The 17486-nt window shown below is 36.7% G+C and overlaps 1 protein-coding gene across 2 annotated transcripts in view; it reads right to left on the reverse strand.

Annotated features, from left to right (window-relative positions):
* The window catches only part of Osbp (oxysterol binding protein), a 143172-nt gene that overhangs the window by 35797 nt on the left and 89889 nt on the right, over positions 1-17486 (reverse strand). For both annotated transcript variants that reach the window (XM_081768780.1, XM_081768779.1), the window contains 3 exons: positions 15779-16024; positions 13134-13281; positions 443-612 (listed from right to left, as the gene is read on the reverse strand). In XM_081768780.1, coding sequence (XP_081624906.1) covers positions 443-612; positions 13134-13281; positions 15779-16024 — 564 coding nt within the window. The remainder of the gene's footprint in view (positions 1-442; positions 613-13133; positions 13282-15778; positions 16025-17486) is intronic.

Genomic DNA, 17486 nt, shown 5'->3' on the forward strand with positions numbered 1-17486 from the left:
TCTGATGCCGTTTAAATCCAAATTTAGCACCACAACAGGGAGAGAGGGTCGGGGAAATATATAAAGGAGTTATGCATTTAAAACGTTTATTTCAACCCAACGAAGTGGGTAACCAATGGCTATTAATTATATAAATTAAAATAGTTTGTATAAAGTAGTGACTAATACTGCGCATTGAGGTTGCCGCTTGAGGCGCTGAGAGTTACAGTTCATCCGAAAATTGATTTTAACTAATTCTTAAATGCTTCGTGATTTTTCAATTCTAAAATTTCGCAACACACTATAGGATTGCGAGTGTCGGGTTTTACATTTATACATAGAAAATACGAAACCATTTAACAGAATTATCAAAAACAGTTTTATACGTAATCTGTAAGGTTAAATCTACTTGTACTTAGGTATCAGCTATCGATTAACAGTATCGACGATCTTCATAACTTACCTTTCTTTGCACGTCTCTCGTAAAGTAGCTGTATGGAATATATTTCAGGTGGCATTTATCTCCGGTCTTATGGTTAACAATGTCCATGTCGCCATGCTGATCAACCCACAGTTTCCCAACAATGATATTATGGACGGTGGTAGTAACTTTACGCCACGTATAGTAGTTTCCTAGAAAACATTGTAATGTATTAGTGATGTATCTTTATCATTTATATATAACTAAAATGCTAATTAATAAATTTATCTGTATACAAATAAAAATATTATATTGGCTGGTATAATGCATTTTAAGAATAAGTCATTCATATATGATTTATTATTCCGAACAAATAAACAAATTTCAAAGGTGGAAAATTTTAGTTATAGTCTCTTATTATTAGACTTTAGAACAATTATTCTATTATTATTCTCAGGAATGAAAGCAAATAGAAACACACTAGAGACGAAGTTTTATATTGGAAGAAAAAAAAAGTCCTATTCTTATCTCTTAAGCTAATAATCTTCCAAGTATGAATATCAATTCCGTATAATTAGCGATAACAGCCAATTACTTTCTAAATATTCAAAACTTCCTATCTACGTCCTTACAATAGTATTTGCTCGTAATGTCTAGGGTATTAGGCTCATATCAAAGAATATTAAATGAAATTTCGAGAAATTAAATAGGAGATTATTCGTTTATTTACAAATAGAATACTCTAATTTAAAGGTAGGTTACTAACTTTAACTCAGGACGCCACTCCGCCCTATATGCACTCTATCTTCCTTCTTACCCTTCCCCAATAACTAATGGAGAAAGAAAGTATTTTAATCTAAACTCTAGAAATCCTAATTTCCTTATTAATCAAATTACTCTCTATTATAGCAGGGACCTGTGGAAATACGGTTTACAGAATTCAGTTACTCCTGGACCGTACTCCTTGCTTTTAAAGACGGGACCTTGAGTCATAGGTCACTGTCTGGCCTAAACCTGTCTCTGGGACTCCAAGTTAAGTCCACAAAAGGATTCTATCTAGCTTAAGCAAATAATTATATAGGATAGGTTGGTATTAGGGATAGGATGTCAGCCTCTACTCACGGCTCTATCTAAATTTCCTTACACTCAAGGAAATAAAGGAATTTGGTTAAATACTCACTCTAACACTCTCTTAAATGAAAGTTGCAGTGAGAAATCTCTAATCTCTTATAGCACCTAAATATGCTATAATTACATAAGCAGGGATCGAACCCAAACGCATTTGGATTTCAAAATAAATGTTCCTCCACCACTAGGACGGAACCAAAACCTCGAGTCTATACGTGCGTCACTCACCTCCGCCATAGATCCTTAGGAAGCTTATATACTCCCATTCTAAACAAGCAATAGTAATCCAATAGCCTCTGTTATAGGCGTAGGATTAAGCATCTAAAAATAACAACTTATTTCCTAAATCCGTATCATTTGTATATCCTATCTCTCGGCCAAAGCTCAATTGCTTAAGCGGGCATCTGTAATGTAGTAGAATCACTATTCTGTCTACATACAGTAACTAAACTAGAGGGGACTCTCTCCAAACTGCACTATTCACTTCCAGTGCAGCGGAATGGCTGGCCAAGATCCTACATTCAGGAATCCTCAAAATGCACAGCCACGAAGATAGGGGAGGCAGCCTTTTTATACGTTTTGACCTGCTAAAAAAAATAGCAACAAAAATTCTTTAGAAAGTTTTTTAGCGCCAACTTCTAGAATGGAAAATTCCCAGTAAGGAAGACTGAAATACAATGGATTTAGCAGCTAGCCTCCTCGACAGGCTTCTAAGAGAAAAAGGTAGCATGGAAAAAAGCAACGATAGAACTAGCTAAACTGTAAATAATAATATGGTTAATTCTTAAATAATAGGGGATGATGCTCTAATATATATATACATAAATATACAACATAAATTGATTAAATATTTCCTTACACTAATAATAATAAAATAAATGAATAGATATATATATACCAATAAATTAATATACTCCAGGCCTGGATTTCTAACTTATAAATAAACACAATTATTAAATAGAGCAATATTTAAATTATATCATTTATATTTGAATATAATATCAGCAAGGTCGCAAGACGTACCTTGCATATAACCCCATCACAAAAAACAAAAAAAGAAAGAAAAAAATGAATATTATTCTCACTTGTTATTTTGAGTATTCAGTTTATAGTCCAGATCAGTCTTATATTTCAAAAATTTTTCATCACAACACTATCACAATCACAAAAACAAAAACAAACAAATTTTTCATTTAATTTCGTAACGACTTAAAATTTTTAGGGAGAATTTCCCTTCAGTACTTAGTCTCGTGACCGTCTTTAAAAAACATATAAAAAATTGTTAGTTTCCAATTTAATTCAATATTTATTCACTTCACTTGTTCACTCACTTCCACTGTTTTTTTTTTTTTTTTTTTTTTTGTTTTTTTTAATCTGCACTACCGACTTGCAGATTTCTGTTCACTAGAAGTCCAACTTCCTTTTTGCCGTCTCGACTCCGTTCACAGTACCTGATAAGTCTAAGTCCTTACCTGGTGTTAAGGGAAGGTTATCTAATCCCTCACCATCAGTGATTAGATCCAAGAAACAACCATCCTCGACAATAGCATCTGGATTACTGGAAGAATCTTTCGAACTCGGTCCACCAAGGTTGGAGTCCTCTTTCGTGAACAACTGCTTATTAAACTTTTGCAACGATTCTTGATATGGAAGTGCTCTAATGTTCTTCAGAGTATAACCTGGGTCATTTACTCGAACTTTCTTAATATTACTGTTATTTAACTGTGAAAAACGCATACGACGCTTATTGTTTCGTGAAGCATCTACGTGACACAATAATTCAAGTTCAAAACTTGCATCTGCTTTAGGACGAGCAGCAACGTACACACTACGTGTAGGTTTCTTAAATCCGTTCGACATTTTTTCAAAGCTTTTAGACTACAAACAACGATGTTTACAGTAAACGACGAGACGAGAAACTGTGATCTTGGCCAGGCTTGTTCCCTAAACTAGCTAAATTTCTCTATGAAAGAAAAAAAATAACAGCACAAAGAATCTCTTTTTTTTTTTTTAAGCTTAAATTACTACGTCTGTGGGATGTTTTATTTTCCCCCCAACTTTACTTTCTCTTTCGTCTGGAAATAGTGTTTTGGCAAACTCTGGCTGTAGTTCACGGACCTTCTTACAAAATTCTGGGGCCATAAAAACAGGTTTGATCATATCAGCGTTTGTCTTGACTGTTCTACCACTGTCTTGATTCCGAATTATATAAGTATTTGCAGCTAACTGCTTTTCGATCTTCCAAGGACCGCTGTATCTCGGTAAGAGGCCTGCACTCACTTTATTAGTGGGTGAAGAAAGCCGTATTATCCGCCACCATACCATCTGACCGGGTTTGAATGGATTCGGTCGTCGACCTCTATTGTAAATTTGTTTTCTGTCAGCATGTTTTCGTCTCTGTACCTCGCGTTTGTAAGCAGTCTCCATTCTCAGTTGGATTTCCCGAACATATTTACAATAATCTGGCTCCTCTTGAACTTCTTCTTTCTCTTCTTGGGTTTCATATAACGGGTGTTTAAAAGACCTTCCAAAGAATAGAAATGCTGGGCTGTATCCCGTAGCCGAACAAACTCTGGAATTTATTGCAAATTCAATAAGTTTAATATCTCTCTCCCAATTTTCATGCTTGTTAGCATACATGCCGAGTATTGTCTTTACATCTTTTATCATTTTTTCGCTCTTATTTCCCTTTGGCCTATAAGCGCTAATAAAATGACATCTTGTCTTAAGCAGACTCATTGTTTCTCTCCACAATTTTCCTGAAAATATTGAGTGATTGCTACTAGATATCTGAGAATAAGGTCCAAACTCCGAGAAAAAACTTAAAAGACAGTCTACCATTGTCTTTGCAGTAAGTCTTCTGACAGGATAAATCTTTACTAATCTTGAAAATCCATCAACAAGGACTAATCCATATCTATATCCTCCTATTTTACTTGGCACTAACGATCCAAAATTATCGACATACAATATCTGGTTAGGCCTAACAGCTAATGAAGATTCCATAAACCCATACTTAGTATTAGTATTTTCCTTGTATAAACTACAGGGAACACAAGCTTTGCAAAAATTTCGTACATCGTCACGCATACTTGGCCAGAAGTAAGCTTCCCGCAACTTTCTTAGCGTTTCTATCCACGAAGGATGACCTGATTCTTTAATTATATGAGCCATCACACAGAGAGTTGCCCTCAATGAGTTTGGGATCCAAACCACATCCCTAACTTCATCGTTTACTCTCAATCTTCTTTTCAGAATTCCATTCTCGTCTATAAAACAATTTCTCTTCAGTCTCTTAAATTTTTGTCTCAGCTTACTTGAAACTGACACCTTATCTCCTTTTAAGAAAGCAATGAATTTCGAAATAAAAGAATCTCCATTTTGATTTTCTCTAAGTTTATCTAAATCTCTAATTTGCGAGAAGTCTGTATAATTATTTTCTTCCTCTTCTTCTACTAACATGCAATAAGGTAATTCTGATAGCATTTCTCTCTTTTCTTCAAGAGAAAATTTTCTAACTTTGCTCACGACTAAGTTCTTTCTTCTCTTCCTTTCCTTCATTTGTTTCTTTAATAGTTTTACTTCCCTAAAACTATTATAATCAATGAGTAAAACCTCAGACGTTGGTAGCTCCTGAACGTCTACTACTTTTCCTTCGCTTGTCTCTATCTTTAGAAAACCAGAATCGTTTTCAGCTTCTAACGGTAGTAACTCATTAGCCTCGTTGCTCCCCTCAAACTCTGGACCTTCAGTGTGCGAGTTTTCGAGACGAGACAGAAAATCTACGGGATGTCTTCCCTTGCTGAAATCTCAGCACAACTGGAAATCTCATTATTCTTGTTAACCACCTCTGTACAAGCGCTGGTACTTTCATAGATTTTATCAGTGATAAAATCGGTCTATGATCTGTATATACATAAATGACAGGAGCATGAATTAAATATAATTCGAACTTCTCAAGTGCAATAACAATGGATAAAAGCTCTAGATACGTAGAACTATATTTACTCTGAGTGGGAGATAACTTTCTAGATCCATACGCTACTACTGCTAAACGGCTCTTATCATCCTTTTGGCAGAGGGTGTACCCAGTAGCCACCGAGCTTCCGTCCACATATAAGTAGAACGGATCATCTAACTTCGGTAGAAGTAATTCAGGATCTTTGGCTAATTCCTTCTTTAGTTTCAATAACGCTTTCTCGTGCTTTTCTTCCCATTTAAATTTTGCATCTCGCTTCAACAAATCTGTAAGCGGTGAAACTATCATAGCCATATTTGGTATCCGAAAGTGAAAAAACTGGAAAAATCCCAAGGTCGCTTGAAGCTGTTTTACATTCTTCGGCCTAGTAATTTGCTGCGCCATCTTTAATTTCTCCGGAGTGCATGTTATTCTACCGGGAGTAATAGTATATCCCAGAAATTCTATTTTCTGCGTAAAAAGAACTGCTTTATCCGGGTTAAGGGTAAGTCCTGCATCGCTAATTCTCTTCAACGTTTCTTCAAGAGTTTCAATTAACTCATCAGGTGTTTGACCGCCCACCACGATATCATCATAGAATGAGATGACCTTAGCATAATATAGTTCCTTTAAAACCATTTGCATTAACCTGGCTAAAGCAAATGGGTAATTACATAATCCATAAACTCCTCTAATGAACTGATACGTGCCCAAATGGGTTATAAAACCTGTATACGGTTGACTTTCTTCATCTAATTCAATCTGAGCGAAAGCATATGATAAATCAAAACATGCATAGAAATTCATCTTTCCTAAGTGAGTTAGGGCTTCCATTATACTTGGCAAACCTACTTTTTCCTTCTCTGTTAGTTCGTTAACTTTTCGACTGTCTAATATGACCTTGAAACTACCATCCTTTTTCTTATGCAAAATCGGGCAGCTTACGTACGGAGTACTCGCCTTTTTTTATAATTTTATCTTTTTCCATTTGATCTAACACTTTCTCCATAATCTGCCTTTTCTCTATAGACATAGGTCTCAGCCGACAGGAAAAGGGTTTGGGGTTTTTAATATTTATATGATGTTTCATTAAATGTGTAACTCCTGGTTTGTCTGAAAAAACGTTCTTATATTTTTCCAAAATATTTCTCATTTTATTTTTTCTCTGTGGGTCTAAACTAACATTGTTTAACATCTTTTCTGTAAGTAATTTTATGGCCGTAAAATTCAACTTCTACGAGCACACTCTCTAAGGAAGTCGTTGACCCACTCGCTAGACTTAAATACAATGGATCTTTCTTAAACTTCGCCCCTCTCTCTCTCTCCACAAATTTGCTTCGTTTTCGTCAACAAAGCTCAGTAGGCTGCCAGAGTCGCAAAACAAGAATACCTCTCTATTTAATATTGTCGCTTTTATTAGTGGCTCTGTTCTCCACCCTTGAGATTCCTTTTTTGCTTTCGATGCAATAAAAAAGAATTCTTTCTTTTTCCTGACGCACCATCTTTTCCCTCTTTACAAAGAGTACCGTTATCCCTCATTGATGTTGACAAACTTTTTGGAGTTCTCTCTCGATCCTCTGGAATTACGAATCTCGTAAGAAACGACTCATCGCTAAAGCACCATGAATTTTTCGCAAGGTAAAGATCTATCTTTGCTTCTGATAGAAAATCAGCACCAAGCACTAATTCAATAGAAGCGTGAGAAAGAGCATAGAATTTATGCGTAAATTTCCTCCTTTTTATGAAAAAAGTTGGCATAACCACAAGACTACAGTTAGCTTCACCTGTAGCTAACAAAATCTTTTCATTTACTTTTTCCGACTTTGCTCCTTTCTCTATCCATTTTTTTGCGGTCTTAATATCAATTAATGAAATAAATGATCCACTGTCCAAGTAACAGTCTTTAATCTGTCCGTAAAATTTCCCAAAAAGATAAGGAGGTGCATTTTTCCCTCTAGCAAGTTTTCTAGGAAATCTAGCGACCGTAGCTGCAATATTTTCCCTTTTCCCGTGGTTCTCAACCTTTTTCTTGCTGGGGCAAACATAGCTTTTGTGCCCAAAACCTCTACACGCATGACATTTAATTTCAGCCTTACTTGGTCCCTCTTTTTTACTTTCTCTCTTTTCATTTGTTTGCCTGCTAAAATATGCTGGATTTAATGCCTGCGGCCTAATCGGGGGGACTGACTCAGTGCCTATCTCTCTACTACTCACTGCAGCCAATTGGATACTTTCTTCCTTCCTTGCGCTATGCTGCTTAGCATAGTTATAATCTTCTAATAAATACGCTTGAATTTTCAAGGCGTATTCTTCCAACTTCCTTAAGTTAGCAAATTTCCTATCATGAAGAAATTGTTTATACTTAGGGTGTGCTTTGCTTACAATCTTGGCTATCTGTTCTATCTCCTCGACTGGATTTTTCATACGAGAGAAAAGCAATGCCATTTCTCTAATAAATCTTGAGAACGATTCGTCCGGTCTCTGAATTCGTGTCGCCAATTGAGCTTCTATTTCGCTTTCATAATTAAAGCTAAAATATTCCTGCAGTAGACTATGCCTAAATGCAGTAAAATCTGTAAATTTCGACTTGAAATTAAACCATTTACGGGCGTCAGAAACTAAGGCATTTGGAATAACTTTCTCTAGCAATTCATTCATTGTCATATTTTTGCTCTTGGCAAAATCTGTCAATTCATCGAGGAAATCGAATGGATTCTCCGATACTTGTCCTGAGAACTTCGGTAACGGTAGTTTTATTTCATCCAAATTACTACATTTACAATTTCTGTGTTCATTATTTTCTTGATTCCCCTCTCTAAGCTTACGTATTTCCTCTACTATTTGGTCTATTCCTAGATCAACATCCGAATCTATCCCTAAAGCGGATTTTAACAAGTCTAATTCAATTACGTTCTCCATTTTCCTCCGACGTCTGTTTCTCGGTTTCATTTAATTTCTATGCCGGACGAGAATTCCCCACTTTTGGAAGAAAAAAAAAAGTCCTATTCTTATCTCTTAAGCTAATAATCTTCCAAGTATGAATATCAATTCCGTATAATTAGCGATAACAGCCAATTACTTTCTAAATATTCAAAACTTCCTATCTACGTCCTTACAATAGTATCTGCTCGTAATGTCTAGGGTATTAGGCTCATATCAAAGAATATTAAATGAAATTTCGAGAAATTAAATAGGAGATTATTCGTTTATTTACAAATAGAATACTCTAATTTAAAGGTAGGTTACTAACTTTAACTCAGGACGCCACTCCGCCCTATATGCACTCTATCTTCCTTCTTACCCTTCCCCAATAACTAATGGAGAAAGAAAGTATTTTAATCTAAACTCTAGAAATCCTAATTTCCTTATTAATCAAATTACTCTCTATTATAGCAGGGACCTGTGGAAATACGGTTTACAGAATTCAGTTACTCCTGGACCGTACTCCTTGCTTTTAAAGACGGGACCTTGAGTCATAGGTCACTGTCTGGCCTAAACCTGTCTCTGGGACTCCAAGTTAAGTCCACAAAAGGATTCTATCTAGCTTAAGCAAATAATTATATAGGATAGGTTGGTATTAGGGATAGGATGTCAGCCTCTACTCACGGCTCTATCTAAATTTCCTTACACTCAAGGAAATAAAGGAATTTGGTTAAATACTCACTCTAACACTCTCTTAAATGAAAGTTGCAGTGAGAAATCTCTAATCTCTTATAGCACCTAAATATGCTATAATTACATAAGCAGGGATCGAACCCAAACGCATTTGGATTTCAAAATAAATGTTCCTCCACCACTAGGACGGAACCAAAACCTCGAGTCTATACGTGCGTCACTCATCTCCGCCATAGATCCTTAGGAAGCTTATATACTCCCATTCTAAACAAGCAATAGTAATCCAATAGCCTCTGTTATAGGCGTAGGATTAAGCATCTAAAAATAACAACTTATTTCCTAAATCCGTATCATTTGTATATCCTATCTCTCGGCCAAAGCTCAATTGCTTAAGCGGGCATCTGTAATGTAGTAGAATCACTATTCTGTCTACATACAGTAACTAAACTAGAGGGGACTCTCTCCAAACTGCACTATTCACTTCCAGTGCAGCGGAATGGCTGGCCAAGATCCTACATTCAGGAATCCTCAAAATGCACAGCCACGAAGATAGGGGAGGCAGCCTTTTTATACGTTTTGACCTGCTAAAAAAAAATAGCAACAAAAATTCTTTAGAAAGTTTTTTAGCGCCAACTTCTAGAATGGAAAATTCCCAGTAAGGAAGACTGAAATACAATGGATTTAGCAGCTAGCCTCCTCGACAGGCTTCTAAGAGAAAAAGGTAGCATGGAAAAAAGCAACGATAGAACTAGCTAAACTGTAAATAATAATATGGTTAATTCTTAAATAATAGGGGATGATGCTCTAATATATATATATACATAAATATACAACATAAATTGATTAAATATTTCCTTACACTAATAATAATAAAATAAATGAATAGATATATATACCAATAAATTAATATACTCCAGGCCTGCATTTCTAACTTATAAATAAACACAATTATTAAATAGAGCAATATTTAAATTATATCATTTATATTTGAATATAATATCAGCAAGGTCGCAAGACGTACTTTGCAATATACCAAAGACAATTTAGTATATGTTTATATTCAAAACGTGGTATATTCTATCCTTTTTTTTACACTTGTGTAGAATCGTACTTATAGAAGTTCATTGTTAATTGAGTGAGACATATGATGATGACGTCATGGACGTGAAAAATGTCCGTTTATGTGTGAGACAACTGATTACTGAAAACGAAACGAGATATGGCTACGCGTGAGCTGAACAAACACAACTGTAAGAGTAGAACAAATCGGTTATGGAAGAAGACCACGATTAACCGTGAGACAGACAGATTTCAACGTTGACATCTCAATAGGATTTGTCTGTACTATCCTGCATGAAGACTCGAAAATGTGGACAACGTTCTTTCAGTGAGATAGATGCCATGAATGCTAACCGATCAACATAAGGCTTCAAGAGTCGTAAAGAGTCAGACATCTGCTGACCCACGAAGGCGTATTTTTTACATCCAAGATGCTAGCACCGCACGTTTCACACTAATGTTTTGATTGCATCACTCAAGGCAAGTGAAGAAAAATAATAATAACACGCTACTCTTCGAAAATAAGTAGCCCTAGGAATACTTCTGCCGCGTAACAACGCTGTAAGTTTCCTATGAACCATTTGACCTAAACCAACCTAATGAATAGTCGAATCTGAACGATTTACATTTGTATTTTCCATTGCAGAGAAAATAATATGACTTAGACTTTGAAAGTACTTGTTTCTATCTAAGGAGAAAATGAAATGAAATCTTTAGATTAACGTCCCATTGTTATGGCTTTTAGAAAAAGGTGGATGATCAATGAAAATGAATGTTTTAGTGGAATGAGAATGTAGAAGGAAATGCAAGAGCCCCTAGAAAACCCACGGACGGTTCACATGGCAACAATCAGCCACAGAATCAACTACAATCCGTGGATCCACGATGGTTTTATTTTGGCAGTAGTATAGGTAGCTTTGTTCTGAAGTTTTACAAAGTGGTTTCTCTAGCAATTTTAAAACTTTTGGTACATATATGAAATTAATTTCTCAATTTAAATCGAACTGAAAATGGGAAAAATAGTATCATAATATGCACTTAAACGGCAATACGACTAGTTTGTAGCACGTGATAATTTCTTCCACCTATTTAGATTTCGATCCTTGCCTTCGCAGCCGATTCTAAAGGACACTGGGAAAAAACGCAAAATCTTCCAGCGAATGTGAAAGGAGTTCTCTCAAATGAATCTTATGTAAATTTATCTAGGTTATTTATCCCTGTACGAAGAAATTTTGCACGGACATCCATCCGACTAGTACGATAGCCTTTCACTCAATTTAACTGTAGCAATACGTGGACTGACTCATTGTTGCTTCGATGTAGTCTTGCTGATACCAAATGCAATAAATAATCTAGAGACGACAAAGATATGTAGGACGATATATCAAAAGTGTGGAAGTTGCTGTATTCTATATATATCAAGGAATAGTGTTAACTAGACTAGGTATACGGAGTTTAGTAGAGGAAGATAACATTAATGGGTACCTGTAGGTCCGTAGGAGTGCAGGAGAATAAAGAAACAATAAATGTTACGAGAGATTTTCTGCTAGATAATTTATAATGTATTCCTGTATCGCAATTCCTTATTTTAATTCTCTCCCATAAACATATAGTTATCAAAATAATGGAAATAACAGAAAATGCAACTAACACAGCGTGCAACTATCTTTAGCTTACAGAACACAACTGAAATGGTTCCTAGAAGAAGACTGTATCATCACGTAGCGCAATACTCAGTTCCAACATTGAGAATGGAGGAAATTGCTCCCGAGTCGGAGCCTCGAAACTGACTATAGATGTGCAGTAGGTTATGGTCTAATGTAGACCTTTCTAACTTGAGTGTCGCTTTGAAGCATCAAAAGTGTCGTCATTTTTTTTTTTTTTTTTTTTTTTGTTATATATTAAGAATATTAAACGATTGAAGAACTTGTGATGAAGTAATGTTAAACTGCCTTTTTGTATTAGAGTATTAACTGCGTGACCGAGATGTTAATTTCTACAATTTCGTGCGAGTAATATTGAATGGTAACATTAGATCTCATTTCTTAATGGTGTATGAACGCGAAATCAAATCTCTACAGTGAGAAATATCTAAATATGGACTTTACGTGGTTTAGCGATGATGTTCTATATCACAGTATCACGGTGATATCCAATACCAAAAATGTATGTAAAATTGTGGCTACTAACAGGGTGTCACTGCAAACGAAAGGTTAGAAAGCACAGGTCTAGTGATCGGGCGAGCTCAAGGAAGGAAGTGTTGTCGGTCACATCTATGTTCATGAAACTACGCCTCAATAGCTCCAGCAGGGTGAATTGGCGCATTGTCATCTTGAAAACTTGCGTTATTGGACGGAAACGTCTGAGTCACAGGATGCAAGCGGTCATCTAAAACGTCCATATAATTACTGGAATTAATGTCCTGTGAATGTAATTATATAATCACACGTAAAACCGGGAAATTGTGACCCAATGCGTCACCATCATGTTTCACGGCAAGGAGAACATTTCGAAGTATAAGCTTCTTTAGGCATCAGCCATATACAAACACGGCTTGTTGTTGGAAACAAGGTGAAAGAAGACTCATTGGACCACATTACGCGTTTTCCCAATCATCGGTGGCTCATTTTGCATGCTCTCAGAATAATTTTCTTCGAGCTGAAGCTGGCCAACTTAGATACATTTATGACCACTAACTGCAAACCCACAATGTAGGCTCTTTGAAATTTAAAGAGGTCTCCCGCTGTGACGAATGCCTTCCTTCTACAATCACTTAACACACTACTAATAATGGCGAGACGCTGCACAAGCATCTTCAGCGTTTCCCTCTCATATATCTTACGTGTTCCAAATTATAAATAACTAGAACATACATTGGTCACATTATTCAGTACATTAGCCCGAGACATTCGCATCACCATGATGGTATGATTAACAGTTCTACTTTAGCAAACATCAAGATTAAGTACCAACCTGATCTAGTGAAGTCTAGATGAGCAGTGCCCAGAGGTATAACTTGCAAATATTTTCCTCTGAATTTTGATGCCATTGTGAATTCCTGCCAACACCTCCATTCTCTACCTTCACAATATTGTGCTACCATTGGAGGATGATGCGATACCTTACAAATAAACATATAAATAAATAAAAACGAAGCAACATAGTATACTAGTACAAATTATAAATGAGAAAGATATTTTAAAGTACTTTTTAAAAAATCCAGCACCAATATGCTATTCTGGGATCCTTTCGTTGAACTACGATTTAGTGTGTAAGGGTTAGCTCTTGCAATAGATGTTATCGCATCTAGAGGGGATGGGAATTAACTCCCTACTGTCCATTTTGTCGAAATTATTATTTGATATTTTAACGCATCCATAATTTGCAGTATTACGGTCACGGTGAACTTCCACGTGTTTCGTTTTCTCTGCATTTCTTTCTATTGCTCTCATATCATCCTCCATCAGATTTACATCATTAGCATAGGCCATAGCTTGGTGAGTGCCATTTAGCTATGGGCCCTGGTTGCTATCTTTGATCTTTCTTATAGCTTATTCCAGAACAAAATTGAACAATAAAGGAGATAATGCATCTCCTTGTTTCAGGCCATTTTTGAAGTGAAAGCTCATGGACAAGTATTTTTTCACTCGGATTTTACTTTGGAATTCATTTAAACACATCTTAAACATTCATTTAAAACTTTTTGAAGTTCCCCGCCTAATATCAATATAATTTTGTACAAATCTATCGTTCAGACTTTGTAGCGAACGGAGTTTAACCTGTTTTCTTTTCTCTGCTAGTTTAGTACATTCCTGGTCGAAACATGATTTGTTCCTACGTTTTTCCATGTGCTCCAATTTTTCTTTTGCTGAAATTTTAATGCTGTCCTAATTTTAGCCAATTATCCTCAACACTAGTGCATTCCGAAGTTTCAAAAACCGAGGATATATTCGACACTTTAATCTGGTATTCTTTTCTCACCTGACTTTTCTCTAATTTCTTTAAATTAAACCTTTCCGTTTACAGATGCTGAGGATTTCCTTTTTTCAACGATAAGCTCTCTCTTATAATTTTCAATGATAAGCTCTCTCTTATAATCGCTGGTACCAAGTAGTGGTCAGTGTCGCAGTGAGTTCCTATAAACAACTGAATACCAATTATACTAGGCCGTTTTCTTCGTTTTCTCCTATCTACTAAAACGTGATCCATTTGATGTGTTTTTCCATCTGCTGATATCCAAATATATTTATGAATGTCACGATATGGGAATTTTGTACTCTTCACGATAAGGCTTTTCGACTTTGCAAAGTTTACGAGTCTAATAGCGCTGCCATTATTTTCCTTATGCAAACTTTCATTCCCTATAATCGGCTTGAAAATATCCTTTCGCTTCTACCTTCGTACTGAAATCCATTAATACAATTTCCATATGGTATTGCCGGAGATGGTCAAATCATGTTTTGTTTTTCGTAAAAGCTGTCCTTTACATTGTCAACCTTATCTTCTGTTGGAATATGTACATTATAGTACATTTTAAATATGCATATACTGTAATATTAAAGAAACACCAGTAACTCGATTAGGTACATACGCTTGGACTAAAGACTAGAAAAGAGATGTATTTAAAAAAAGTTAATGTTATTTAACTGTAACACTAACAAATGCTTCCATGTGTTGCTGCGAATAATATTTTGTGTTCTTCCTTCTGCATTTATCTCGCACGAAATTCGAGTTGAGTTGAGTTGATTCTTAGTTTAGCGTCCCTTTCAGCAGCGAGGCTATATGAGACGTGGACCTACTGATTAACGTGGAATCCGAACCACATGAGCTCCCGCCGGGAATCGAACCCGGGTCTCCCACGCCAAAGGCGCATACGCTAACCGCTTAGCCACGGAGGAGCTCCGCACGAAATTCGAATGCCACGTATGGCCATATTCGTGAATTACCTCCACCACTTTCTTTCCATTCTACGTCAAACATCCAAAAACGCTCAAAATATTTATTTAATTATTTTAAATGAAAAGTCTAAATACTGAATTAGTTATACTCAATGAAACAGACGAGAATATAATTCAACTAAATAGAATTAACTATGAACGAAACGAAGTCGCTACGATAATGCATTGCAACTGGCAATAATGTTAACAGTAATACCACCAATAGTTGCAAAATATCAATTTGCTACAATCGCTTACAGAGACAAACACCACCGCTCGTCAAGGTCGCCTCCACCACTGATATATCGGGTCAGTTGAGTGGGAGGGGTACTCTGAGAGGAAGAGCTGTAGCAGTCCGAAAGCGTGTTCAAAAAAGGGTCTTAGAAAACGTTTAACTGTATCAAACTGATACCCATGCGACTAACAAAATGTTAATGGACAGCGCTTTCACTTCATGCTGTTCCCATAACATACACATTACTCTAAGATTTTCTGAGAATGAAGCACATGAAAATTGAAATATTTTGTGCAAGAATGCCACAATTTAATAAATTTCAATCAATACTATTTACGGTACAAAAGTAAGAATTTATCCAGGTTATCATCTAAATAATAAATGATTTGATACAAACCAAACTATTAGTCATATACTATTTTGTGTTAAACAAATATGAATGTTACCTGTTCTGATATAGATTTCCATCCTAAATCATCCATCCGATCACATTCGTACGTTTCACCCAAAAGAGGATTAAATGGTTTCCCTGTGCGGTTACTTGTTGTAGAATAACTGGATACCGTGAAAGCTGCAACATACGCCAGCTGTTCGCAAGGATCTGAACAAGTTGCTGCTTTATCTAGAATCTCACTATACTCATAGTCTTCCGTAAGGCGCTGCAGCATTGACAGAGGCTCTGAAAAGTTCACCTTTAAAGAAAAAGAAAAAAATATTTGAAATTTAAAAGCTCTTTAACTTAAAATTGAAGGACTTACTTAACAATGAACTTTAAAGTTAAATGACGGAGAAAAAAAAAACATTTATTTGCACACTGTCACAAATCATTTGTGAGGAGAGATGGACAATACGAGTAACGTACAAGGATTGCTTACGTGAAAAAGAGATTTTGACAGTAGCAACGCTCTATTTAATCCAAGTGGGGAAATACGTTTGCCGATAGATGGTGTGATGTGATTCCCAGTTTTCACTTGTAACGAATGGCGTTCCCTGCTGTTTCCTCAGTTGGGAAAAGATGTTTAGTGCGGTCGGGTGCATGATAGATTCAGCTCAAAGCGCTACTATCCAATTTCTTCGTGCAGAAGGCGTACATGCTTCAGAAATTTATTATAAGAAGCAGGTGTACGGCCAGCAATGTTTCACAATAATGTTCAACGTACGATATTCCGCTGGTGTCATTGTTATAAGGAGGAAGGTGAAAGTATTAAGGATTTGCTATGACCCAGTCAGGTGCACGATATCATCAACTCTGACACGACTGCGACTGTGGATGATCTCATTTTTCAGAATCGTCGAATCACAATATGTGAACTCGTTGCTAAACTGTCAATAAGCAAGGAAACCATGCATGCATACGAGGGGCGTTCAATAAGATATCTATCTAGACAGTAAAGAATGCAGATAGGCTCACCTATTCATCACTGTTTGTCGATGTAGTCCCCATGGAGGTCTATGCATCGTCGTCACTTTCTGGGCAGCGAAGAAATCCCAGAGAAAAAAGTCATTGTCATTACCTGCAAACTACTGGGAAAGAGTCTGTGGGACCCAAGGGGGCCGATCCTGGGGGTGTCGGGGAGGCCGGGATCCCCCAAACCTCATGTGGGGCCCCCTCATTGTATTTATGAATATACAATATTTGACATAATTTGAATGCAATTTGTCTTAAAATCCTCATATATGCCTTCTCCATCTGAATGGGCCCCCCAAATTTACAGAGAAATCGGCGCCCTTGGTTGGACCTCGTTGTTTGACCGAAAAACATGTTCCTACAGGTATTTCTCCAGGTCTCGGAAGAGGAATTAGTCACTAGGGGCCATGTTCGAACTCTAGGAAGGATGATTCAACATTTGGAAACCACAGTCAGCAAGCCTGAACCTTCCGGACCGTGTGCACTGGTGCGTTGCCGTGGAGCAAGAGGCTCCTGTTGGCCGACCTTCCCGGACGTTGTACTGCAATGGCATCTCTCATCCGATACAGGGAGGTAGCATAAACATCACCTGTGCTTGTCCGTCTTGTGAGGCATGTACTCCACCAGCAGAAGTCCGTCCGAATCCCAGAAGATGGTCGCTATGATCGTCACCGCAGAAGGCTGTGTGCGGAACTTCTTTGGAAGCAGGGAATCGTCGTATTTCCACTGTATGGACTCCTGCTTCC

This window comes from Thermobia domestica, chromosome 8 (assembly GCF_964235325.1).
Source record: "Thermobia domestica chromosome 8, izTheDome1.hap1.1, whole genome shotgun sequence".
In the NCBI taxonomy this organism is placed as follows: domain Eukaryota; kingdom Metazoa; phylum Arthropoda; class Insecta; order Zygentoma; family Lepismatidae; genus Thermobia; species Thermobia domestica.